At 41.3% G+C, this 25,954-nt stretch overlaps 1 protein-coding gene across 1 annotated transcript; it reads left to right on the forward strand.

Annotated features, from left to right (window-relative positions):
• Positions 1–2,040: 2,040 nt before the first annotated feature.
• Positions 2,041–24,862, forward strand: LOC306919270 (uncharacterized protein; the record flags this gene model as incomplete). The annotated part of the gene is made up of 5 exons (XM_079532083.1): positions 2,041–2,182; positions 19,332–19,659; positions 19,863–20,246; positions 23,994–24,234; positions 24,700–24,862. The coding sequence occupies exons 1-5, from the start codon at positions 2,045–2,047 to the stop codon at positions 24,860–24,862; spliced, it is 1,254 nt and encodes a 417-aa protein (XP_079388209.1). The 5' UTR covers positions 2,041–2,044.
• Between the last annotated feature and the right edge of the window lie 1,092 nt (positions 24,863–25,954).

Consider the following 25,954-nt stretch of genomic DNA (forward strand, 5'->3'; position numbering starts at 1 on the left):
GGCTGGCTGGGTCTGAGCACTATGTGTGTGGCTTGCTGGCTGGCTGGCTGGGTCTGAGCACTAAGTGTGTGGCTTGCTGGCTGGCTGGCTGGGTCTGAGCACGAAAACAGCGTGGTTGTTTTTCACCACCTGTGCGCAACCAAACACAAACACACATGCACATATTAACTGTATATATGATGATTTCGGGTGTGACAGTACAGTACAGTAGCCTACAGTACAGTACAGTACAGTACAGTACAGTACAGTACAGTACAGTACAGTACAGTACAGTACAGTACAGTACAGTACAGAAGTGGGACCCCGACACGGTAGCTCTGTCATTTCTCAACCGTTTCAGACGCGGGGCGGCACACGGGCACACCGGACCCGGCCCGCCCCCCCGGGCGTGTTACTGGGGGTCTGGATGTTCCGGGGCCCCCCGAGGCCCCCCACATGGTAACTCTGTCATTTCTCTACCGTTTCGGACGCGGGGCGGCTCGCAGGAACCGGCCCGGCACCCTGGGCTCTATCCTGTGGGTCTGAACCCCCCCCCCCCCTGGGGACCCCCACACGGAGTTGCACCACTCTAGGGTGCAAACATTAGACATTAAAAAAGGCCAATTTTTGGACCCCCGTCCAAAACGCGCGTGCGTGTGTGTGCATACCCCGCGGACCCCCACCTGGGCACGAGACCCCCGGGAGCGCGTCCGGGACGGCGGCCCGGTTCGAACGAGATTCCCCCCGTTCGAAACGGCCCAGGGACGGCCGAGGGGTCCACTTACTGGTCTGCAGCCAGACACTCTTGCTACAGACAGACCAAAGTAATCCAGAGCAAGGGATTACCCAACCAGAAAATAGGTCCCGCCCTATGGTCCCGCCCCCTTCCTCTTGATTGGCAGACGTTGATGTCAAGACATTATTCGGTAAATGGAAGCCATTCTTATGAAAAGACAGCATTAAATAAAAAAGACATTAAATAAATACTAAAAATAAATAAATAAAAAGCACAATTAAATTAAAAACTCAAAAAATAAATAAATGTATTTATTTATTAAATTGCATTTTGTATTTATTTCATTGCGTTTTTTATATAAAATTGTGTTATTTATTTATTTAATAGTGGATTTTATTCATTTCATTGCAATATTTATTTTTTAATTTTTGGGCCTATGGACTTGATTAAATAGCTAAAAGTGGCATCATGTAATATATATAAGTGGACATTAAAAGTCACAATGAAATAAATAAGAAACACAATGAAATAAATAAGAAACACAAAGAAATAAATAGAAACCCCAATGATATAAAAAACATTACACAATAAATAAATACATTTATTTATAAATTGTATTTTTTATTTATTTAATTGTATTTTGTATTTATATAATTATGTTTTTAATTTATTTCATTGTGGTATTTATTTTGTAATTATTGGGCCTATGGACTTCCATACATGACCATAAAACCTCTGATTCTGTGAATAAATGAAAATGAAAGACGCTAAACAAAGAGCATTTATTAAATGTAGTAAATCATATAATTCAATAAATTACCGGTATATCAACAAATCTTGTTTGTTTTTCTTACAGAATCAGAGGTGTTGTGGTCATGACTCACCAGGATTCTGGATGGATTGATTCTAGGCTCAGAATAATTGATATAAATATTTTAGTAAATGTCTATGGGAGAGTTTTCAGCTCTGTTCTATAGCTGCTCATCACTGTATTACACTGTACCATGGCTCCCCCTAGTGACCGTTTATGGTACGTGCACCGTGCACGCTCCAGGCTCCAGCAGGGCAGAGCCACAGAGCGAGTTACGACATTGAGGGGGCAGAAAACAGCCTGGTCACGTGGTTCATGTACTCGCGCGAGCCCATAGACTCCAATGCATTCCGTAAACTCCCGGATGCGAGTCCCTTTTCAATAGAAGTCTATGTAGAAGAGCCGCCATTGGACTGAAGCCCCGTGACGTGAACAGAGTTGTCGTAACTCTGTCTCACTTTATATGGCTCTGCAGCAGCAGGGCTAGTGCGCATGCGCACAGCCCTTGCAGTAGGCCTATGTGCGTTCACACACAGCTAGCTGTTAGCCTGTTAGCAGTGTGGTTTGAAAACACAATAATACTAATAATACTAATAGACAGTAAAAGGTTTGAAAACAGTGTGGTCGTTAAGCAGCTCAACCCTGAAACACAGCAGGTAAGATGAACTGATTCACCTTGTTTTTACTACATTTATCTTTTATATTATTGACTCATCTTTAGTTTTAACATGGAACAACACGACGAGTATTTCTCTCATATCTGATAGTTAGTTATAAATGATCCTAAAAAAGCAGTAGTTAATACTAGCAGCAGTAATAATATTGTAACTTATAAACAAGCAGTAGTTAATACTAGCAGCAGTAATAATATTGTAACTTGTTATAAACAAGCAGTAGTTAATACTAGCAGCAGTAATAATATTGTAACTTGTTATAAACAAGCAGTAGTTAATACTAGCAGCAGTAATAATATTGTAACTTGTTATAAACAAGCAGTAGTTAATACTAGCAGCAGTAATAATATTGTAACTTGTTTTAAGGCCACCTACGGACAGCTGCAATTCGAAACTGCCCCCGTAAAGTCTGAATACCCCCCGTCACCCCACCCACCCCTTTTCCCCTCACTATGGGGTATATCTTGCGCCACCCCTTATCCCTAAACTAATTTGTTATTTTTTTAATATTTAAAAAAAACCTTTTAAAATAGTTCAAATAGCCGATCTACAAGCTCACAATGTCTCGATGTAGATCGGCTAGTTGAACTATTTTAAAATGTTAAGGGTGGCGCAAGATGGATCCCTAGATGTTTTTCCCCTTTTACCTCCTTGTATGATGATTTCCTGTTTTTGGTTACTATATAGAAGTGTATCTCTGTACGTCTCTACATGTTCTGATTAATTGAAAAGGGTGGACCCGATTGTAAACAAGTAATGCTTTCTGGTGTCGACCACAGTTGTCCTTGAAATGTACTGTAATTCTGCAAACAGTTAAAGGACCACTTCACCACTTTTCAACCTATCTTCATATAATAGGTCCTCATTAATAATCATGATAAAATGGCACAATTCTTTTCTACTCAGTCTGTGCCTCACCGTCCTCCAGTGACATCATCATTAGGCAGATAATCTTTTTTTTACAAAAATGTTTATATTTTTATTATCATGAGAACGATAGCTTCCATTTTCGCTTCAAAGCAAAATTAATTTAATCCATTGTTTTAGCCTAATCTGGGTTGCATGTGGTTTGTTGAACTCCCTCTGGTGTTGAGATTGTGGACTTCATTTACATCAAGGAAGTATTTCGGTGGTAGTGAAGGTAGTGAATCTTGTAGGCCAGGCCCATTGCAAAATGCTGTACTGTCGTCAACCTAAGCCATTCCAGCGGCAGCCTATGAAAATGGGCAGGGGTGGTTCGGGGAGTGAGGGCAAGTAGTAGCCTGACCAGTTTGTTTTGGGAAGTCTGGAGCCTTGTTTTAAGGGGCTTTTGAGGTGCTGTGGTACCAAGAGGTGCATGCATAGTTAATTATTTCGCTGCTATCTATGTTTATAAATGTAGCTAGGCTAACGGTACCTACTGGTGCTATCTACGTTTATAAATGTAGGTAGGCTAATGGTACCTACTGGTGCTATCTACGCGTATGTTCGCAGACAACCGTTTACTCCATATATGAACGCTCCGTCCGTCTGTTTACCTTTTAGCATTGCTCCGGCTAATATGGAGAGCCTCCATCAGCGATGGGATTTTTAAATCCAGCTCCGTTGAGCCTCCATTATAACATGATTTTCAAAGCGCCGTATCTCCAAAGGTTCGAGAGCTGTCCATGACGATCGTAAATCATTTTTGAGTTTGTACCGCATCGCTGAGAAAATGTAGCTGGTTGTACTGCTAGCTAAAGGCCGTGGTGTCGCTGATGCGAGTGGTGTTGTGGTCCTCACAGAGGCCCCCACCTTCCTGTTTAACCCGGAAAGGAAACAAGCTCCGTAGAGTGGGAGCAGACCTCGGCAGTGGGAGAATTCTAACACTAGATGGCGCTAAAGGATTCAAAGAAACCTTTTACGAGGGCTCCTGTTAGGGTCTTCATGGTGTTTTTGTTGACCAGTGAGAGTGAGGAGATCCTGTATAGGAATCTTGTTCTTTGGTTACGTTTTTTTTTTACATTGGTGGCCATTTTATCACAGGGAAAATTAGCCTCCAGGATGGAACCTAGGTAGGTAATTTCATCTTTCTGTGTGATACTATTGTCGCCCACTCTAACCAAGATGCCATCTGCCTTGTTGAGATTACTATTTGATCCACAGAGAATGGATTCAGTTTTTCCCAGGTGTAATGATAGTTTGTTATCAGCGAGCCAGGTGCAGATTCTACCGAGTTCAGAGCTGAGCTGAAGGCCTTTTCAAGCTGCAGGTTGTCAAAGGTGCAAACGTAGTTTGTAAATGAGCAGGATTTGTACTATGTTAACAGTATGTTAACACATACATCTTAGTCAGATTTTTGTCTCCACCAAGCCAAAGGCATGGGGAGAGAGTATGTTTTGCACTCCGTCCGTCTGTCCGTTACCAGCTAATCTCCAGCACCGTTAACCGGGTCAATGCCAAACTTTGCACACACACTCCCTGGATGCCAATGATGAACCTTTGCCCTGCATTTTCTAGAGCTGACTATTATTGCGCCACCATGAGGCAGCTTTTGTTTTGGTATATTACTCCTCCTCATTCTGTCCAAAAATCTCGCTACACAAATCTTGTTACACAGTATCTCTACAGTCATGTGATCAAGTCGTAAGAGTAGGGAGATAGATATACAATAAAACCCCCATGGGGAGCATAAATAACAGAGCCCACCGGTGGTGCTGGGGTGGTGGTGGGAGCAAACATCACATAACAACCAGGAACCATATGCAGAGGAAGGCAGGAAGAGCATGCAGACTGGTGAGCTTAAGTAGCCCGCCCAATAGGTCAGCTGACTGCCACATCAGCGAATGACGTGTGGGACTTGCACACGCTTATACACCCTTAATGCAGTATGTTAACCCCTTGAGTATAGTATGCGCCTTGAGCATGGCATGAACCCCCTCGAGTATGTCTGCCTGAACTAACTCCGCAGGCATCATTAGTCTGGCAGCTTCTTTTGTTTAAAGCGGGAACATTATATATATATATTTTTTTTTTTTCTGAAATATTGTTTATATGCATACATTCATGAGTCGACTTGCAACTTGAACATTGAACATTGAACATTGAACTCATGAACATTCATGAGTCAACTTGTTCATGTCTGACGGTAATGAGCAATTGTTTTTTATAGGAGGATATATGTGACCATACCATTAAAGGACAACTTTAGTTTTTTTCAACCAAGGTTCATGTTGTAGGTTGTTATTGGAGAAAGTAAAAGATGAGTGTTCATTTTTTTCCGTTTGCTGCTTTCTTTCGTTTTAGGGATTTTAGCTGTTTTTGACATTCGACATTCGGGGCATTCGAACATGGGGCTAAATATGTATTTCTTTACAACATTTTATAGCGATTTCTTTTTTTATTATTTACTATAGTCCTACTAGACCGCAATAAATTACATCTGGCCACAAAAGATCACAGGATCTACTGAATGTCATAGGCTCAATATGTCAGTAGATCCCGTGATCTTTTGTGGCCAGATGTAATTTCTTGGGGTCTAGTAGGACTATAGTAAATAATAAAAAAAGAAATCGCTATAACATTTTGCAAAGAAATAGATATTTAGCCCCATGCTCGAATGCCCCCACCCCCTGTCAAAAACAGCTAAAATCCCTAAAACGAAAGAAAGCTGCAAATGAAAAAACAATTACACTCACCTTTTACTTTCAACCTAAAACATGAACCTTTGTTGAAAAAAACTAAAGTGGTCCTTAACCAACCTATATAAAGGCAAGGATTCTGAATCCATTTCATCCACAAAAGCACTCCTTGGGCTAAAAACAGCAATAGCCACTTGTCCAAATGTGCCCAAAATGTGCTGACCTCATCACATTTATGATGACGGCTGTTGCCGTTTTTAGCCCAATGAGTGTTTTTTTGTGCAAAACTAATGCTTGGAATGGATTCAGAATCATGACAACCCCCTAGTTTGACACATCACATGCTACTTCAAACTTAGTGCACCATTGCCGGCGTAGATCAACGGCAATTGGTCTTTTATAGTGCTTTTGATTGATCAAGTCATAATGCTACTCACGTTAGCATCGGGTTGCTCATTGTCGTTTCTTTGCTGCTTGTTTTCTCCAAAAAATAGTTCAAAGTTGTTGTTTTAGTCCAATCCGCCCAACGTTCAGATCTATTTCTGAACACATCGTGCAAGCCATATTACCAGGTGTAATGATAGTTTGTTATCAGCGAGCCAGGTGCAGATTCTACCGAGTTCAGAGCTGAGCTGAAGGCCTTTTCAAGCTGCAGGTTGTCAAAGGTGCAAACGTAGTTTGTAAATGAGCAGGATTTGTACTATGTTAACAGTATGTTAACACATACATCTTAGTCAATCAGATTTTTGTCTCCACCAAGCCAAAGGCATGGGGAGAGAGTATGTTTTGCACTCCGTCCGTCTGTCCGTTACCAGCTAATCTCCAGCACCGTTAACCGGGTCAATGCCAAACTTTGCACACACACTCCCTGGATGCCAACGATGAACCTTTGCCCTGCATTTTCTAGAGCTGACTATTATTGCGCCACCATGAGGCAGCTTTTGTTTTGTTATATTACTCCTCCTCATTCTGTCCAAAAATCTCGCTACACAAATCTTGTTACACAGTATCTCTACAGTCATGTGATCAAGTCGTAAGAGTAGGGAGATAGATATACAATAAAACCCCCATGGGGAGCATAAATAACAGAGCCCACCGGTGGTGCTGGGGTGGTGGTGGGAGCAAACATCACATAACAACCAGGAACCATATGCAGAGGAAGGCAGGAAGAGCATGCAGACTGGTGAGCTTAAGTAGCCCGCCCAATAGGTCAGCTGACTGCCACATCAGCGAATGACGTGTGGGACTTGCACACGCTTATACACCCTTAATGCAGTATGTTAACCCCTTGAGTATAGTATGCGCCTTGAGCATGGCATGAACCCCCTCGAGTATGTCTGCCTGAACTAACTCCGCAGGCATCATTAGTCTGGCAGCTTCTTTTGTTTAAAGCGGGAAAATTATATATATATTTTTTTTTTTCCCTGACATATTGTTTATATGCATACATTCATGAGTCGACTTGCTGACCGTCTGACGGTAATGAGCAATTGTTTTTTATAGGAGGATATATGTGACCATACCATTAAAGGACAACTTTAGTTTTTTTCAACCAAGGTTCATGTTGTAGGTTGTTATTGGAGAAAGTAAAAGATGAGTGTTCATTTTTTTCCGTTTGCTGCTTTCTTTCGTTTTAGGGATTTTAGCTGTTTTTGACATTCGACATTCGGGGCATTCGAACATGGGGCTAAATATGTATTTCTGAATACTGAATGTCATAGGCTCAATATGTCAGTAGATCCCGTGATCTTTTGTGGCCAGATGTAATTTCTTGGGGTCTAGTAGGACTATAGTAAATAATAAAAAAAGAAATCGCTATAACATGTCAAAAACAGCTAAAATCCCTAAAACGAAAGAAAGCTGCAAATGAAAAAACAATTACACTCACCTTTTACTTTCAACCTAAAACATGAACCTTGGTTGAAAAAAACTAAAGTGGTCCTTAAACAACCTATATAAAGGCAAGGATTCTGAATCCATTTCATCCACAAAAGCACTCATTGGGCTAAAAACGGCAATAGCCACTTGTCCAAATGTGCCCAAAATGTGCTGACCTCATCACATTTATGATGACGGCTGTTGCCGTTTTTAGCCCAATGTGTGTTTTTTTGTGCAAAACTAATGCTTGGAATGGATTCAGAATCATGACAACCCCCTAGTTTGACACATCACATGCTACTTCAAACTTAGTGCACCATTGCCGGCGTAGATCAACGGCAATTGGTCTTTTATAGTGCTTTTGATTGATCAAGTCATAATGCTACTCACGTTAGCATCGGGTTGCTCATTGTCGTTTCTTTGCTGCTTGTTTTCTCCAAAAAATAGTTCAAAGTTGTTGTTTTAGTCCAATCCGCCCAACGTTCAGATCTATTTCTGAACACATCGTGCAAGCCATATTACCGCTTGTGGTGAAAACTAAGACATGTCGTAAAACGTTTTGCTCCTCCTCTCGTTGTATTGGGCTGTGTGGGCCGGAAGTAGTTGGCGCTTATTCACAGATATTGCCTGGCTGCCTGCAGTAATTTCACATGGACACCAGGGGGGCGATGAAAGTGTTAACATTATGGTAATTGTTAGGGTCTGGCCGAGCCTCGGGCCGACCCAGTTAGGGTAGGGTAGGGCCGGGGTTTGATTCTGTTTCTTTCAATCGCCTGTATCTCCTATTCCTTGTCCCAGATGGAATTTTTGGTCCAAACAAGGTTTATTCCACGGCCCAGAGCCGGCGCTGTGATGCGCCTCCATTATGTTTTAGCAGCACCCGCGGTAAACATGGAATGATGATGCATGGTCACAAACCCTAACATAAGATCATAACTTCCGGTCTGGGTTTTTTGCTCTTCAAAATAAAAGTTAAACGGAAAAATGCTGGCGTGAATTATATCACAAGTTATCAAATGCTGGCGGCCTAGATGTTAAAGCATAATGAAATGTTGACATCTTGCCGTATATAGGTAATGGTATGGTCACATATAAGACCTTATAAAATAAATTGCTCAATACCGACAGCCGGTCAGCAAGTGGACTCATTAATTTAAGTATTTTTAAGTATATAGGCAATATTTTAGGCCAATAAGAACACATTTCCCACTCCCCACCCCTGGCTGCCGGACTATAGGTCTCCAGTTATTAAAGTCCTTCCTTATTCACTTGATTTCAGACCGGAGTCCAGACTGCAGGTGAAGACGAACTATCCAGACTCATAAGAACTACAATACCCATGATGCATTACTCCCAGGTGAAGATGAACTCTCCAGACTCAGCCTGGGACGTTTCTATTAAACAGGAAGCTGAAGACGTTTCTATTAAACAGGAAGCTGAAAACGTTTCTATTAAACAGGAAGCTGAAGACGTTTATATTAAACAGGAAGCTGAAGACCAGCCACACCTCAGTAAGTTTCATGTGAAAGAAAATATTGTTCCTGAAGAAACAATGTATTTTGCTAAAATCTTTCAGAACAGTAATAACCTGTAGTTAGTAACGGTTTAGTCAATCTTATCTTTGTAGGTAATAGCTCATTTAGTACATGGAACATGGAAGAAGAATGTGTTTACATTTTAAGAATCCAGTGTTGACCATCATGTTGTGTTTCTGCTCCTAGACATCCTGCACATGGTTGTGTGTAAAGAGGAGGTTTCTCCTGAACAGGAGAGGAGCCCCAGTCTGATCCAGGAGGAACCAGAGCCTCCACATATTAAAGACGAACAAGAGGAGCTTAAAAAGGAACAGGAGGAACTTCTTCAAAGACCAGAGGAACCTGTTGGGTCAACGTTGACATTACTAGCAGTGAAAAGTGAAGAAGAAAATGATGATGATGAAGAAGAAGAACACATATCTTCCCACTGCTCTGAGATTGAAGTTGAACTTGAATCTGACACTGAAGTCACTGAAGACAGTGATGATTGGGAGGAGACCAGTGAAGACGATAAAGACGAACGGCGTGACAAGAGTTTCAGTGACTCAGGTTCCCTGAAGAAGCACCAGCAAGTCCACACTGGAGAAAAACCTTTTAACTGTGAACATTGTGACAAGAGTTTCAGTCAGTCAGGTAACCTAAAGCAACACCTTCGTGTCCACACTGGAGAAAAGCCTTTCCAATGTAAAGATTGTGACAAGAGTTTCAGTTGTCCAAGTGCCCTAAAGACACACCTTCGTGTCCATACTGGAGAAAAACCTTTCCAATGTAAACATTGTGACAAGAGTTTCAGTCGGTCATATCACCTAAATACACACCAGAGTGTCCACACTGGAGAAAAACCTTTCCAATGTAAACATTGTGACAAGAGTTTCAACAGTTCAAGTTATCTAAAGTCACACCTTCGTGTCCACACTGGAGAAAAACCTTTCCAATGTAAACATTGTGACAAGAGTTTTACTGCATCATCTTCCCTGAAAACACACCAAAGTGTCCACACTGGAGAAAAACCTTTCCAATGTAAACATTGTGACAAGAGTTTCAGTCGTTCAAGTGCCCTAAAGACACACTTTCGTGAACATACTGGAGAAAAACCTTTCCAATGTAATCATTGTGACAAGAGTTTCAGTGTGTCAGGTGAACTGAACAGACACCAGTATGCCCACACTGGAGAAAAACCTTTCCAATGTAAACATTGTGACAAGAGTTTCTTTACCTCATCTCTCCTGAAGCGACACCTTCGTGTCCACACTGGAGAAAAACCTTTCCAATGTAAATATTGTAACAAAAGTTTCAGACATTCTAGTTCCCTTTGGTCACACCTTCGTGTCCACACTGGAGAAAAACCTTTCCAATGTAAACATTGTGACAAGAGTTTCAGTTACTCATCTCTCCTGAAGCGACACCTTTGTGTCCACACTGGAGAAAAACCTTTCCACTGTAAACATTGTGACAAGATTTTCAAGGATTCAAGTAACCTGAATAAACACCTTCGTGTCCACACTGGAGAAAAACCTTTCCAATGTAAACATTGTGACAAGAGTTTCAACAGTTCAAGTGATCTGAAGAGACACCTTCGTGTCCACACTGGAGAAAAACCTTTCCACTGTAAACAGTGTAACAAGAGTTTCAGGGAGTCATCTCACCTGAAGAATCACCAGCGTATCCATACTGGAGAAAAACCTTTCCAATGTAAACATTGTGACAAGAGTTTCAACAATTCAAGTGATCTGAAGAGACACCTTCGTGTCCACAGTGGATAAAAACCTTTCCAATGTAAACATTGTGACAAGATTTTCAAGGATTCAGGTAACCTGAATAAACACCTTCGTGTCCACACTGGAGAAAAACCTTTCCAATGTAAGCATTGTGACAAGAGTTTCAACAGTTCAAGTCATCCGAAGAGCCACCTTCGTGTCCACAGTTCTCACAGGACAATAAAAAAAGATTTAAACGGTGTGACCCAAGTTTAAATAACTCGGATCACTTGCTAAGACACCATTGCATTCACACCATGGGGTAAAAAAAAAGAAGTTTCCATGTGTTCCTGTCTGTCTTGGATTATGGAGACATAATCTATAGACATGCAGCAGCATCCACTCTTACATTCCTAGAGTCTGTTTATCATTCATCGATTAGATTTATTACGGATGATCGCTATGGTACTCACCATTGTATCTTATATAACAACGTTGGAAAACTGCATGGGCACCTGTTCTTGTATAAAGCCATGCTGGAGATTGTCCTAAATCCATCTCATGCTTTTGGCTTCTGTGGCCCTAATACATGGAATGACCTGCAAACGACATTGAAACTGACCACATTGGTACCCTTAAGTCGTTTTAAACCCTTGGTGAGCATATAGACCCCCACAATATGTAACTGTTTTTAGATAGTTTTGAAATTTGTCTTATCTTTTTATTTGTAAAGCTATGTAATGTATATCTTTTGTTTTTCTTTTCCTGATCTTCTGATGTATTGTGATGTTTTTTCTATATGATATTGTATTACTCGACGACACTGAAAATGAGTTTGATTACTCAGTGTAATTTTGAGAATAAACAAAACTTGAATGAATGAAAAATGAGCTCACTGGGAGGATCAAATTAAACAGCTGTATGTTCGTAGGGAGGTCGATAGACAAGGACAATATTATAGATTATTATACTGCTCCTATATTTCAAAACAAATATGGGTAAATTCTCCTTCTACAGCACGGCCACCCAGGCGTGGAATGCCCTGACCCCTTCCCTCAAAAAATGCAGATCACTTACATATTTTAAAACAGGCCTGAATGTCCACCTTTCAGCAGGCCCAATGGAGAGGAAATGATCACTTCTCCTTTAAACAGGTGACCACGCCCCATCCTAACTCTCTCCCACTCTGTACATTTAGTGTTTTATTATTTCCTGTAATGATATATTTTGTTGTTGTTGTTTTTGATGATATTGAATTTTTGTTGAGGGGCGCTAGCTCCTCCTACTGGGCTTTGTCTTTGTGTGAACAAAAACACGATGATTTGATTGGCTGATCATCATCCCATAGCGATGATTTGATTTGCTGATGTACATATTGAGGATAAAATTGTCAGGGCAGAAAAGTGAAGACGCCAAAAGTGATTAACCGGAATGACATTTGTGATGATTTGATTGGCTGAGCATGGAATGTGATGTATGATGAAAGAACTTCACACAAGTGTGATTTCTGTTGTGGATTTTTGTTGTAATCAGTTTGACTGAACTCTGTTGCTGTTTTACATTCATGTCTAATAAACTATTCAATCAATCAATCCTCCATTCTCCTGATCTTTGGTTTTTCTCCTCATATTAAACCTTAAAGGACAACTTTGGGGTTTTTTTCAACCAAGGTTCATGTTTTAGGTTATTAGAGAAAGTAAAAGATGAGTGTTATATATATTTTCATTTGCTGCTTTATTTCGTTTAAACACTTTTAGCTATTTTGACAGGGGGCGGGGGCATTTGTAAATTCGTAAATGTATTTGTTTTACCAAATTGTACAGCGATTTCTTAACTCTTAGCCTGCCGCCATTAATTAATCCCTCGATTGCGTATTGCCATGGTTTAATCACGCGTGACACTTACTTTGAAGAGCCAAATATCCGTATCGCATTTTACTATGAAACCATTCCGTGTGTGTTGACGAAGCTGGTGCTCGTTCTCTCGGTCGGTGGTGGAAAAAGTGGACCGCGAGTATCACAGCGCCTGCTACAGGCCGTTGAAAACGCTTGTCTGGGACAAAGCGTCCTCTGCAATGTCGCTTCTGTGAGATAAAGCCGTCTGAAAACAGAGCCGGCAATGTTAGTGGATGCGCGCGCATTTTCAAAATGGCCGCGCCCATTGTGTCAGAATTATAACAAAGCTAACGGACGGTAGATTTCGATACGATCGTATTAAAACATGCATTAATGAATACATCGCTGTTAAAACGGCTTTTCCGTTTGTGGCAGGCTACAAGATTCTACGTGTTAATATTCCTATGTTCCTGGCGGGTAAACGATTAATTATCGTTTTGTATAGTCCTAGACCCCAGGAAATTACATCTGGCCACAAAAGATCACAGGATCTATTGAATGTGAAGAGGGAGGTGACAAACTGACATTCTGGAAAACAATTAATTTTATTCCAAATACTATAGGGATTCACAGTTATTGAAATGTTAGCCCATGTCCGAATATAAACAGCTTCAATGTAGTATTTTTAAAACATCGGCTAATACCAATATTGCATTTTAAGGCCAACATCGACCCATACCGATTTGATAAAATATTGTCCATCCCTAGATAAAATACTTTGGAAGTTTTGAAAATGTATTGTTAACAATGTGTGTGAAAAATGTATTTAATTAAAAAATAACGTAAGTAAAACAATGTCGAGTGTTCAACTGTCTGAACCTCTACCTAACCCAACTCCTGTCACAATGTTGAGTGTTCAACAGTCTGTCTGAACCTCTACCTAACCCAACTCCTGTCACAATGTTGAGTGTTCAACAGGCTGGATGAACCTCTACCTAACCCAACTCCTGTCACAATGTTGAGTGTTCAACAGTCTGTCTGAACCTCTACCTAACCCAACTCCTGTCACATCTACACTTTGTTTGAAGTCAAAGCCCAAGACGTTTCTGTTTACTGCTGCTTTTTACTGAGGTTTGTGGGTCTGTATTCAGTTTGCTTTTTATTTTATTCTTATTTTTCTATTCTAAACCAATAGTTTTGATTGTATTCAAATGTCCTTTTATTGTGAATGCATCACACTTTACATTGCTCTTAACCCATTTAGACCCCCATCTGAAAATATGTTGTTCCAAGGACCCCAGGAGCAAAGATTCGAGTTAAAACGTCAAAAGTAAAAAATAGTAGATCTACAAGCTTGTAGCGCGGCACTCGGTGCCACGCTACAAGCTTGTAGAATGCAATGCATTGTAGAATGCAATGCATTCCGTAAACTCCCGGATGTCCCTTTTCAATAGAAGTCTTTGTAGAAGAGCCGCCATTGGACTGAAGCCCCGTGACAGAGTTGTCGTAACGTAACTCTGTCTCACTTTATATGGCTCTGCAGCAGCAGGGCTAGTGCGCATGCGCACAGCCCTTGCACAGTAGGCCTATGTGCGTTCACACCAAGGGGGCAGGCAGACTTTCCAACGTTGAAGCTCTGGGTCCTAGTGGTAGGAGGAGGGACTACAGGCGGACCCGTGGATTCATGACCGGGAAACCCCGTGCAGCTGGGCTTTAACGTTGAGCGCTCGGTTGCCCTACGTCACTCAGGACCTCAAAGTTGAGGTCCTGCAGAATCCTTGTTTTTACTACATTTATCTTTTATATTATTGACTCATCTTTTAACATGGAACAACACGACGAGTATTTCTCTCATATCTGATAGTTAGTTATAAATGATTCTTAACAAGCAGTAGTTAATAATAGCAGCAGTAATAATATTGTAACTTGTTATAAACAAGCAGTAGTTAATACTAGCAGCAGTAATAATATTGTAACTTGTTTTAAGGCCACCTACGGACGGCTGCAATTCGAAACTGCCCCCCGTAAAGTCTGAATACCCCCCACCACCCCACCCACCCCTTTTCCCCTCACTATGGGGTATATCTTGCGCCACCCCTTATCCCTAAACTAATTTGTTATTTTTTTAATTTAAAAAAAAAAAAAAACTTTTAAAATAGTTCAAATGGCCGATCTACAAGCTCACAATGTCTCGATGTAGATCGGCTAGTTGAACTATTTTAATATGTTTTTCAAAATAGTAAAAAATGGCAAGATGGAGCCCTAGATGTTTTTCCCCTTTTACCTCCTTTTATGATGATTTCCTGTTTTTGGTTACTATATAGAAGTATATCTCTGTACGTCTCTACATGTTCTGATTAATTGAAAAGGGTGGACCCGATTGTAAACAAGTAATGCTTACTCGTCGTCCACAGTTGTACTTGAAATGTACTGTAATTCTGCAAACAGTTAAAGGACCACTTCACCACTTTTCAACCTATCTTCATATAATAGGTCCTCATTAATAATCATGATAAAATGGCACAATTCTTTTCTACTCAGTCTGTGCCTCACCGTCCTCCAGTGACATCATCATTAGGCAGATCATCTTTTTTTTACAAAAATGTTTAGATTTGTATTATCATGAGAACGATAGCTTCCATTTTCGCTTCAATCAATCAGTCTGTTATAAATGTGATCCTAAATAAGCAGTAGTTAATACTAGCAGCAGTAATAATATTGTAACTTGTCAATTTCTTAATTGATGTTAGTAGGGCGTTCCACATTTAGTGGCATAGGAGCAAAATTAATTGAATCCATTGTTTTAGCCTAATCTGAGTTGCATGTGGTTTGTTGAACTCCCTCTGGTGTTGAGAATGTGGACTTCATTTACATCAAGGAAGTATTTCGGTGGTAGTGAAGGTAGTGAATCTTGTAGGCCAGGCCCATTGCAAAATGCTGTACTGTCGTCAACCTAAGCCATTCCAGTGGCAGCCTATGAAAATGGGCAGGGGTGATGTGGGTTCGGGGAGTGAGGGCAAGTAGTAGCCTGACCAGTTGGTTTTGGGAAGTCTGGAGCCTTGTTTTAAGGGGCTTTTGAGGTGCTGTGGTACCAAGAGGTGCATGCATAGTTAATTATTTTGCTGCTATCTATGTTTATAAATGTAGCTAGGCTAACGGTACCTACTGGTGCTATCTACGTTTATAAATGTAGCTAGGCTAATGGTACCTACTGGTGCTATCTACGCGTATGTTCGTAGACAACCGTTTACTCCATATATGAACGTTCCGTCCGTCTGTTTACCTTTTAGCATTTTTCTGGCTAATATGGAGAGCCTCCCATCAGCGATGGGATTTTTAAATCCAGCTCCGTTGAGCCTCCATTATAACATGATTTTCAAAGCGCCGTATCTCCAAAGGTTCGAGAGCTGTCCATGACGATCGTAAATCATTTTTGAGTTTGTACCGCATCGCTGAGAAAATGTAGCTGGTTGTACTGCTAGCTAAAGGCTGTGGTGTCGCTGATGCGAGTGGTGTTGTGGTCCTCACAGAGGCCCCCACCTTCCTGTTTAACCCGGAAAGGAAACAAGCTCCGTAGAGTGGGAGCAGACCTCGGCAGTGGGAGAATTCTAACACTAGACAGCGCTAAAGGATTCAAATAAATCTTTTACGAGGGCTCCTGTTAGGGTCTTCATGGTGTTTTTGTTGACCAGTGAGAGTGAGGAGATCCTGTATAGGAATCTTGTTCTTTGGTTAAGTTTTTTTTTTACATTGGTGGCCATTTTATCACAGGGAAAATTAGCCTCCAGGATGGAACCTAGGTAGGTAATTTCATCTTTCTGTGTGATACTATTGTCGCCCACTCTAACCAAGATGCCATCTGCCTTGTTGAGATTACTATTTGATCCACAGAGAATGGATTCAGTTTTTCCCAGGTGTAATGATAGTTTGTTATCAGCGAGCCAGGTGCAGATTCTACCGAGTTCAGAGCTGAGCTGAAGGCCTTTTCAAGCTGCAGGTTGTCAAAGGTGCAAACGTAGTTTGTAAATGAGCGGGATTTGTACTCTGTCCACTGTAATGTTAACACATACATCTTAGTCAATCAGATTTGTGTCTCCACCAGGCCAAAGGCATGGGGAGAGAGTATGTTTTGCACTCCGTCCATGTGTGGGTCCGTCCGTCCTTTGCACACACACTCCCTGGATGCCAACGATGAACCTCTGCCCTGCATTTTCTAGAGCGGCCTATTATAGCGCCACCATGAGGCAGCTTTTGTTTTGTTATGTTACTCCACCTCATTCTGTCCAAAAATCTCGCTACACAAATCTTGTTACACAGTATCTCTACAGTCATGTGATCAAGTCGGATCTGTCCGATATTTCATATTCCATCCTAATTGGCTATAATTAGCTTTCAAAGTTTGCAAGATTGGCTCGTTTTGAACAAAAATCCTCAAATCATGAACGCAGCATGCAATTTACGTGAAATCTTTCACACACTTTCTTACTAGGCTGAGGATTATATCCAACCCTTTTCACATTGACCTGTTATAGCGCCACCAGGAGGCCACAACCTGACCTGGCTTGGTGGAGACCTGTGCCCGAGGGGCACTTTCTAGTTTAATTATTTTTTCGACTTCTCCTGGTGCGAGTTGACTTGTGACAATGAAGTCGACTTGTTGAGAAGTCGACTTTGGTTACTGCCCTATTGTGTTGTGGGTGCACACACCATTGAAATGTAACCCTAACACACCATTTAACACATCTTAACACGGTATTGGTTTGTTGTTCCTCACCACACTCCTTGAAACCAAAGTGCACACGCGCACAACCCACACTTGGAATCCTGAATTAAAAAATGTAAATGTTGGAGAGTTGGGCTAACACCACTAGTTCAGTCAGACAACTCACGAATAGATTTAACCAATATTTATTAGAGAATGAGAATACAAGTGTGCATACAATATTATACTTGGCGTTTGGCTCTGCTGCATTTTCTCCCTGCTCGGTGCGATTAAACACCATCGTAAAACATTAAGAGCAGGGAGATAGATATACAATAAAACCCCCATGGGGAGCATAAATAACAGAGCTCACCGTGGTGCTGGGGTGGTGGTGGTAGCAAACATCACATAACAACCAGGAACCATATGCAGAGGAAGGCAGGAAGAGCATGCAGACTGGTGAGCTTAAGTAGCTCGCCCAATAGGTCAGCTGACTGCCACATCAGCGAATGATGTGTGGGACTTGCACACGCTTATACACTCTTAATGCAGCATGTTAACCCCTTGAGTATAGTATGCGCCTTGAGCATGGCATGAACCCCCTCGAGTATGTCTGCCTGAACTAACTCCGCAGGCTACGCATCGTTAGTCTGGCAGCCAACAGGCTTCTTTTGTTTAAAGCGGGAAATTTATATTGTTTTTTTTTCCTGAAATGTTGTTTATATACATACATTCATGAGTCGACTTGCAATTATTTTTTATAGGAGGATAAATGTGACCATACCATTAACAACCTATATAAGTTAAGGATTCTGAATCCATTCCATCCACAAAAACACTCCTTGGGCTAAAAACGGCAATAGCCACTTGTCGATGTGCCCAAAATGTGCTGACCTCATCACATTTATGATGACGGCTATGGCCGTTTTTAGCCCAATGAGTGTTTTTTGTGCAAAACGAATGCTTGGAATGGATTCAGAATCATGACAACCCGGGTTGCTCATTGTCGTTTATTTGCTGCTTGTTTACTAAAATAGTCCAAAATTGTTGTTTTAGTCCAATCCGCCCAACGTTCAGATGTAAATAGTGATTTATGATAGCATCACACAAGCCATATTACCGCTTGTGGTGAAAACTAAGACATGTCGGCTGCTGCTTGTAAAACGTTTTGCTCCTCCTCTCGTTGTATTGGGCTGTGTGGGCCGGAAGTAGTTGGCGCTTATTCACAGATATTCCCTGGCTGCCTGCAGTAATTTTACATGGACACCAGGGGGGCGATGAAAGTGTTAACATTATGGTAATTGTTAGGGTCTGGCCGAGCCTCGGGCCGACCCAGTTAGGGTAGGGCCGGGGTTTGATTCTGTTTCTTTTATTCGCCTGTATCCTATTCCTTGTCCCAGATGGCATTTTTGGTCCAAACGAGGTTTATTCCACGGCCCAGAGCCGGCGCTGTGATGCGCCTCCATTATGTTTTAGCAGCACCCGCGGTAAACATGGAATGATGATGCATCGTCACACACCCTAACATAAGATCATAACTTCTGGTCTGGGTTTTTTGCTCTTCAAAATAAGAGTTAAACAGGGAAAATGCTGGCGTGAATTATATCACAAGTTATCAAATGCTGGCGGCCAAAGTGTTTTAAAGCATAATTAAATGTTGACATCTTGCCGTATATAGGTAATGGTATGGTCACATATAAGACCTTATTAAAATAAATTGCTCAATACCGACAGCCGGTCAGCAAGTGGACTCATTAATTTAAGTATTTTTAAGTATATAGGCAATATTTTAGGCCAATAAAAACACATTTCCCACTCCCCACCCCTGGCTGCTGGACTATAGGTCTCCAGTTATTAAAGTCCTTCCTTATTCACTTGATTTCAGACCGGAGTCCAGACTGCAGGTGATGACGAACTCTCCAGACTCATAATAACTACAATACCCATGATGCATCACTCCCAGGTGAAGATGAACTCTCCAGACTCAGCCAGGGACGTTTCTATTAAACCGGAAGCTGAAGACGTTTCTATTAAACAGGAAGACATTTCTATTAAACAGGAAGCTGAAGACGTTTCTATTAAACAGGAAGATGTTTCTATTAAACCGGAAGCTGAAGACGTTTCTATTAAACAGGAAGCTGAAGATGTTTCTATTAAACAGGAAGCTGAAGACGTTTCTATTAAACAGGAAGCTGAAGACCAGCCACACCTCAGTAAGTTTCATGTGAAAAAAAATATTGTTCCTGAAGAAACAATGTATTTTGCTAAAATCTTTCAGAACAGTAATATCCTCTAGTTAGTAACGGTTTAGTCAATCTTATCTTGGTAGGTAATAGCTCATTTTGTACATGGAAGAAGAATGTATTTACATTTTAGCAATCCAGTGTTGACCATCATGTTATGTTTCTGCTCCTAGACATCCTGCACATGGTTGTGTGTAAAGGGGAGGTTTCTCCTGAACAGGAGAGGAGCCCAAGTCTGCTCCAGGAGGAACCAGAGCCTCCACACATTAATGAGGAACAGGAGGAGCTTAAAGAGGAACAGGAGGAACTACTTCAAAGACCAGAGGAACCTGTTGGGTCAACGTTGACATTACTAGCAGTGAAAGGTGAAGAAGAAAATGATGATGATGAAGAAGAAGAACACATATCTTCCCACTGCTCTGAGATTGAAGTTGAACTTGAATCTGACACTGAAGTCACTGAAGACAGTGATGATTGGGAGGAGACCAGTGAAGACGATGATGACGAACCACGTGACAAGAGTTTCAGTGACTCAGGTTCCCTGAAGAAGCACCAGCGTGTCCACACTGGAGAAAAACCTTTTAACTGTGAACATTGTGACAAGAGTTTCAGTAAGTCAGGTAAACTAAAGCGACACGTTCGTGTCCACACTGGAGAAAAGCCTTTCCAATGTAAACATTGTGACAAGAGTTTCAGTCATTCAAGTGTCCTAAAGACACACCTTCGTGTCCATACTGGAGAAAAACCTTTCCAATGTAAACATTGTGACAAGAGTTTCAGTCATTCAAGTTCCCTTTGGTCACACCTTCGTGTCCACACTGCAGAAAAACCTTTTCAATGTAAACATTGTGACAAGAGTTTCTTTGACTCATCTCTCCTGAAGCGACACCTTCGTGTGCACACTGGAGAAAAACCTTTCCAATGTAAACATTGTGACAAGATTTTCTTTCACTCATCTCTCCTGAAGCGACACCTTCGTGTGCACACTGGAGAAAAACCTTTCCAATGTAAACATTGTGACAAGAGTTTTACTGCATCATCTTCCCTGAAAACACACCAGAGTGTCCACACTGGAGAAAAACCTTTCCAATGTAAACATTGTGACAAGAGTTTTAGAGCCTCATCTCTACTGAAGCGACACCTTCGTGTCCACACTGGAGAAAAACCTTACCAATGTAAACATTGTGACAAGAGTTTTACTGCATCATCTTCCCTGAAAACACACCAGTATGTCCACACTGGAGAAAAACCTTTCCAATGTAAACATTGTGACAAGAGTTTCAGATACTCATCTCTACTGACGCGACACCTTCGTGTCCACACTGGAGAAAAACCTTTCCAATGTAAACATTGTGACAAGAGTTTCAGTCGGTCATCTCTCCTGAAAACACACCAGCATGTTCACACTGGAGAAAAACCTTTCCAATGTAAACATTGTGACAAGAGTTTATTTGACTCATCTCTCCTGAAGCGACACCTTCGTGTGCACACTGGAGAAAAACCTTTCCAATGTAAACATTGTGACAAGAGTTTTAGTGGATCAGGTAACCTGAGGACACACCATTATGTCCACACTGGAGAAAAACCTTTCCAATGTAAACATTGTGACAAGAGTTTCAGAGACTCATCTCTCCTGAAGCGACACCTTCGTGTCCACACTGGAGAAAAACCTTTCCAATGTAAACATTGTGACAAGAGTTTCAGGGACTCATCTCTCCTGAAGCGACACCTTCGTGTCCACAGTGGAGAAAAACCTTTCCAATGTAAACATTGTGACAAGAGATTCAGAGACTCATCTCTCCTGAAGACACACCAGCATGTCCACACTGGAGAAAAACCTTTCCAATGTAAACATTGTGACAAAGGTTTTACTGCATCATCTTCCCTGAAAACACACCAGAGTGTCCACACTGGAGAAAAACCTTTCCAATGCAAACATTGTGACAAGAGTTTCAACAGTTCACGTAATCTGAAGTCACACCTTCGTGTCCACAGTTCTCACAGGACAATACAAAAGATGTCCACTTTAAACGGTGTGACCAAAGTTTAAATAACTCAGGTTACTTGTTAAGACACCATTGCATTCACACCATGGGGTAAAAAAATAAAGTTTCAACTATGTGTTCCTGTCTGTCTTGGATTATGGAGACATAATCTTTAGACATGCAGCAGCATCCACTCTTAAATCCCTAGTCTCTGTTTATCACTCATTGATTTGATGTATTACGGGTGATAGCTATGGTAAAACCTTGGTGAGCACACAGACTCCCACAATATGTAATTGTTTTTAGATCGTTTTGAAATTTGTCTTATCTTTTTATTTGTAAACCTATGTAATTCACATGTATATCTTTTGTTTTTCTTTTCCTGATCTTCTGATGTATTGTGATGTTTTTTCTATATGATATTATATATTGTATTACTCGACGACACTGAAAATGAATTTGATTACTCGGTGTAACTTTGAGAATAAACAAAACTTGAATGAATGAAAAATCAGCTCACTGGGAGGATCAAATTAAACAGCTGTATATTCGTAGGGAGGTCGATAGACAAGGACAATATTATGGATTATTATACTGCTCCTATATTTCAAAACAAATATGGGTAAATTCTCCTTCTACAGCACGGCCAACCAGGCGTGGAATGCCCTGACCCCTTCCCTCAAAAAATGCAGATCACTTACATATTTTAAAACAGGCCTGAAAGTCCACCTTTCAGCAGGCCCAATGGAGAGGAAATGATCACTTCTCTTTTAAACAGGTGACCACGCCCCCTCCTAACTTTCTCCCACTCTGTACATTTAGTGTTTTATTATTTCCTGTAATGATATATTTTGTTGTTGTTGTTTTTGGGGCGCTAGCTCCTCCTATTGAGCTTTGTCTTTGTGTGAACACAAACACAATGATTTGATTAGCTGATATCACCCATAGCGATGATTTATTTGGCTGATCATCACCTCATAGCAATGATTTGATTGGCTGATGTACATATTGAGGATAAAATTGTGAGGGCAGAAAAGTGAAGACGCTTAAAGTGATTGGCCGAATGACATTTGTGATGATTTGATTGGCTGAGCATGGAATGTGATGTATGATGTGATAAGAGCTCCCCTCACTTCACACAAGTGTGATTTTTGTTGTTGATTTTGTGTTTGAATCAGTGTTTGACTGAACTCTGTCTAATAAACTATTCAATCAATCCTGTCAATAGAGGCCTCCATTCTCCTGATCTTTTGTTTTTCTCTTCATGTTAAACCTTAAAGGACAACTTTGGGGTTTTTCAACCAAGGTTCATGTTTTAGGTTATTGGAGAAAGTAAAAGATGAGTGTTATATATTTTTTAATTTGCTGCTTTATTTTGTTTAAACACTTTTAGCTATTTTTGGCAGGGGGCGGGGGCATTCGAACAAGAGGGTAAATGTATTTGTTTTACCAAATCGCACAGCGATTTCTTAATTATTGTTTTCTATAGTCCTAGACACCCGGAAATTACATCTGGCCACAAAAGATCACGGGATCTATTGAATGTGAAGAGGGAGGTGACAAACTGACATTTTGGAAAACAGTGAATTTTATTCCAAATACTATAGGGATTCACAGTTATTGAAATGTTAGCCCATGTCCGAATATAAACAGCTTATATGTTGTTTTATTTTAAAATATCGGCTAATGTAGAAAATTCATTGTTAACAATGTGTAGGAAAAATGTCTTGAATTAAAAAATAAAGTAAGTAAAACAATGTTGAGTGTTCAACAGTCTGGCTGAACCTCTACTCCTGTCACATCTACAACACTGTAAAGGCAACTTCAACAAAAGGATGCCAGTGAGGGATATGGTGTGAATGAAGCTCTTTCCAACGCGTGGTGTTGACAGTAAATCAGATCTTGTCGTGGAGTGCATTTAAGGTTTTATTTCGATTGCAGGGTGTTATCAAAGCACAACATAAACCGGGTACTTAACTGTAACTTAAACAAAATGGTGTTGCAAAATAAACCAAAATTAACTCATAATAACTGAAAAACAAACAAAACACGCACGGTTGAAAAACTGTGTGGCTTCCCTGTGGAGTTTCCCAAATTCCCTCCTGCTGTGCACCTGTGACACCTACAAATACAAAATCAAATCACAGTACAAAATCATCAAATTGGCTACAACACTCCGGCCCCTAATTGTTACTGTATGAAAACATAACAATTCAACAAGTACAAAACATTGTAGCCAAATAAATAGTCCACATCAGTGTTCAACTCATAATGTTCATTGTTCATGTAGTTCATAATGTTCGTGTATGTATCCAATAGGGTTGGTAACCCCAGTAATAGAGAATGGGTTTCAGTCTTTATGTGATCGGTCGCTCCAGGACGTTGTACTTGGTCCAGACTTTCACAGACCGCACGAGTCCATGTCTGTCAGGAAAGGTCTGCAGGACCCTGCCCAACAGCCAGGATCCACGAGGCGCATTCGAGTCCGCTACCATGATAACGTCTTCTGCGACAAGGTTCCTCTTGTCCTTTGGCCACCGTTGTCTCTCCTGCAACAGTGGTACGTACTCCCGAATCCATCTGTGCCAAAAGAGATTGGCGAGGAATTGAACTTGCCTCCATCGATGTTTGGAGTAGGGGTAATTTTTGTTGAAAAGCTGTGGTGGTAGAGGAGGTTTGCCTTTCAACGAGAGAATATGATTTGGAGTCAAGGGTTCGAGATCATTTGGATCCTCTGAGGTTTTTGTGATGGGACGGTCATTCAATATGGCTTCCACTTTGCATAGGAGTGTTTGTAGTCCATCATCCAGATGCTGCTGATGAGGAATAAAGTTAAGCACCTTCCTGACCATGTGAATGACCCTTTTCCACACTCCATGGTGGGATGCAGCTGGAGTATTGAAGCTCCACTTCACTCCAGAATTAAGTAGTGAGTCTGAGACTTTCTTCTGGTTCAGATGAGAGAGAGCTTCTCTCATCTTACATTCTGCTCCAACAATGTTGGTTGTGTGCTGGTCCTTCGCAGGAACGAGTGGAAGTTGTGTGTCATCAGGCGTGGCTCCTTTGCCAAGCCTTCCTCCCATAGCAAAGACCCTTTGCTCAGCAAGGTGGTGGTCGGTGGGCATGACAACATTGTCCTCTCTCAAAGGAAATTTCAAGCAGGAATGTTCGTTCTTGAGTTCAGCTGAAGTGTCAGCAATCTGCATGAGCTTGCAGTCTTGTATGGGCATTTGTTGCCTGTCCTCTGTTGATTTCTCACTGACGTCATGATTGTCTTGCTTCATCTGCAGTTCCTCTATCTGAGCCATGGATATGTGATTGGCTGTGATAGTGGGGCAGCTAATCCCACTCTCATTGCCTCCTCTCAATGGTCCGTTGACAACCCATCCCAATAGGGTTTTAACAGCGTAAGGTCCTTTACCCCTGCTGTTTATCACTTCCCATGGCTCCATTGCTTCTGGAGAGTTAGTTCCAATTAACAGCTCCACCTCAGCATCAATAGCAGGAATTTCCACAGAGTTCAGATATGGCCAAGCATCCAAGTCTTCTTGCCGTGGGATGTTATCACGAGTCACAGGCATCTTTCCTTGGGTGTATACATCAGGCAACTCAATGTAGGTATTACTGTTGAGTGCAGCGACCTCTAGTCCCGAGATGACGTGACTGTTGACGAAGCTTTCTTGATTCATCGTTTTCATTAGGAATCTAGTGTTCTTTCCTCTCACCTTTAGCTTCCTCATCAGTTGCTCAGAGCAGAAAGTGGATGAACTGCCGGGATCTAGGAATGCATAAGTCCTTAAAGTTGTGCTGCCTTTCTTTGCCTTGATCTTTACAGGCACAATAGACAAGACGCAATCCTGTGCTTCCGGCCCCTATATGGCCGCAAGTCTTGGGAGTGGTGGCTCGACTCAGCCCGGTTTCTTCTAGTGTGTCCTTTGATTTCATTTCTTCCCATTCCTTTGCATGGATATGGAGAATGGTAGGGTGTTTCAGGTTACATACTTTGCAATACAGCCTACTGTGACACTGTGAATTTACGTGCCCAACAGATAGACATCCAAAACAAGCACCCTTCCTTTTTAGAAAGTCAATTTTGTCACAATGCTGCTTCTTCTCCATCTTGGGGCACACATCCAATACGTGGCCCTCTTCACACAGCAGACAGGATTCTTTTGTAGGCTGATCAGGTAAGTCTCTCTCCTTTTCATTTTCAGAAATCACAGATGTAGCAAAACTGCTTCCTTTCTCCTGTATGCGTCCCTGTGACACTTTATTTCCAA

Source organism: Electrona antarctica, assembly GCF_951216825.1.
Source record: "Electrona antarctica genome assembly, contig: scaffold_25, whole genome shotgun sequence".
NCBI classification, from domain to species: domain Eukaryota; kingdom Metazoa; phylum Chordata; class Actinopteri; order Myctophiformes; family Myctophidae; genus Electrona; species Electrona antarctica.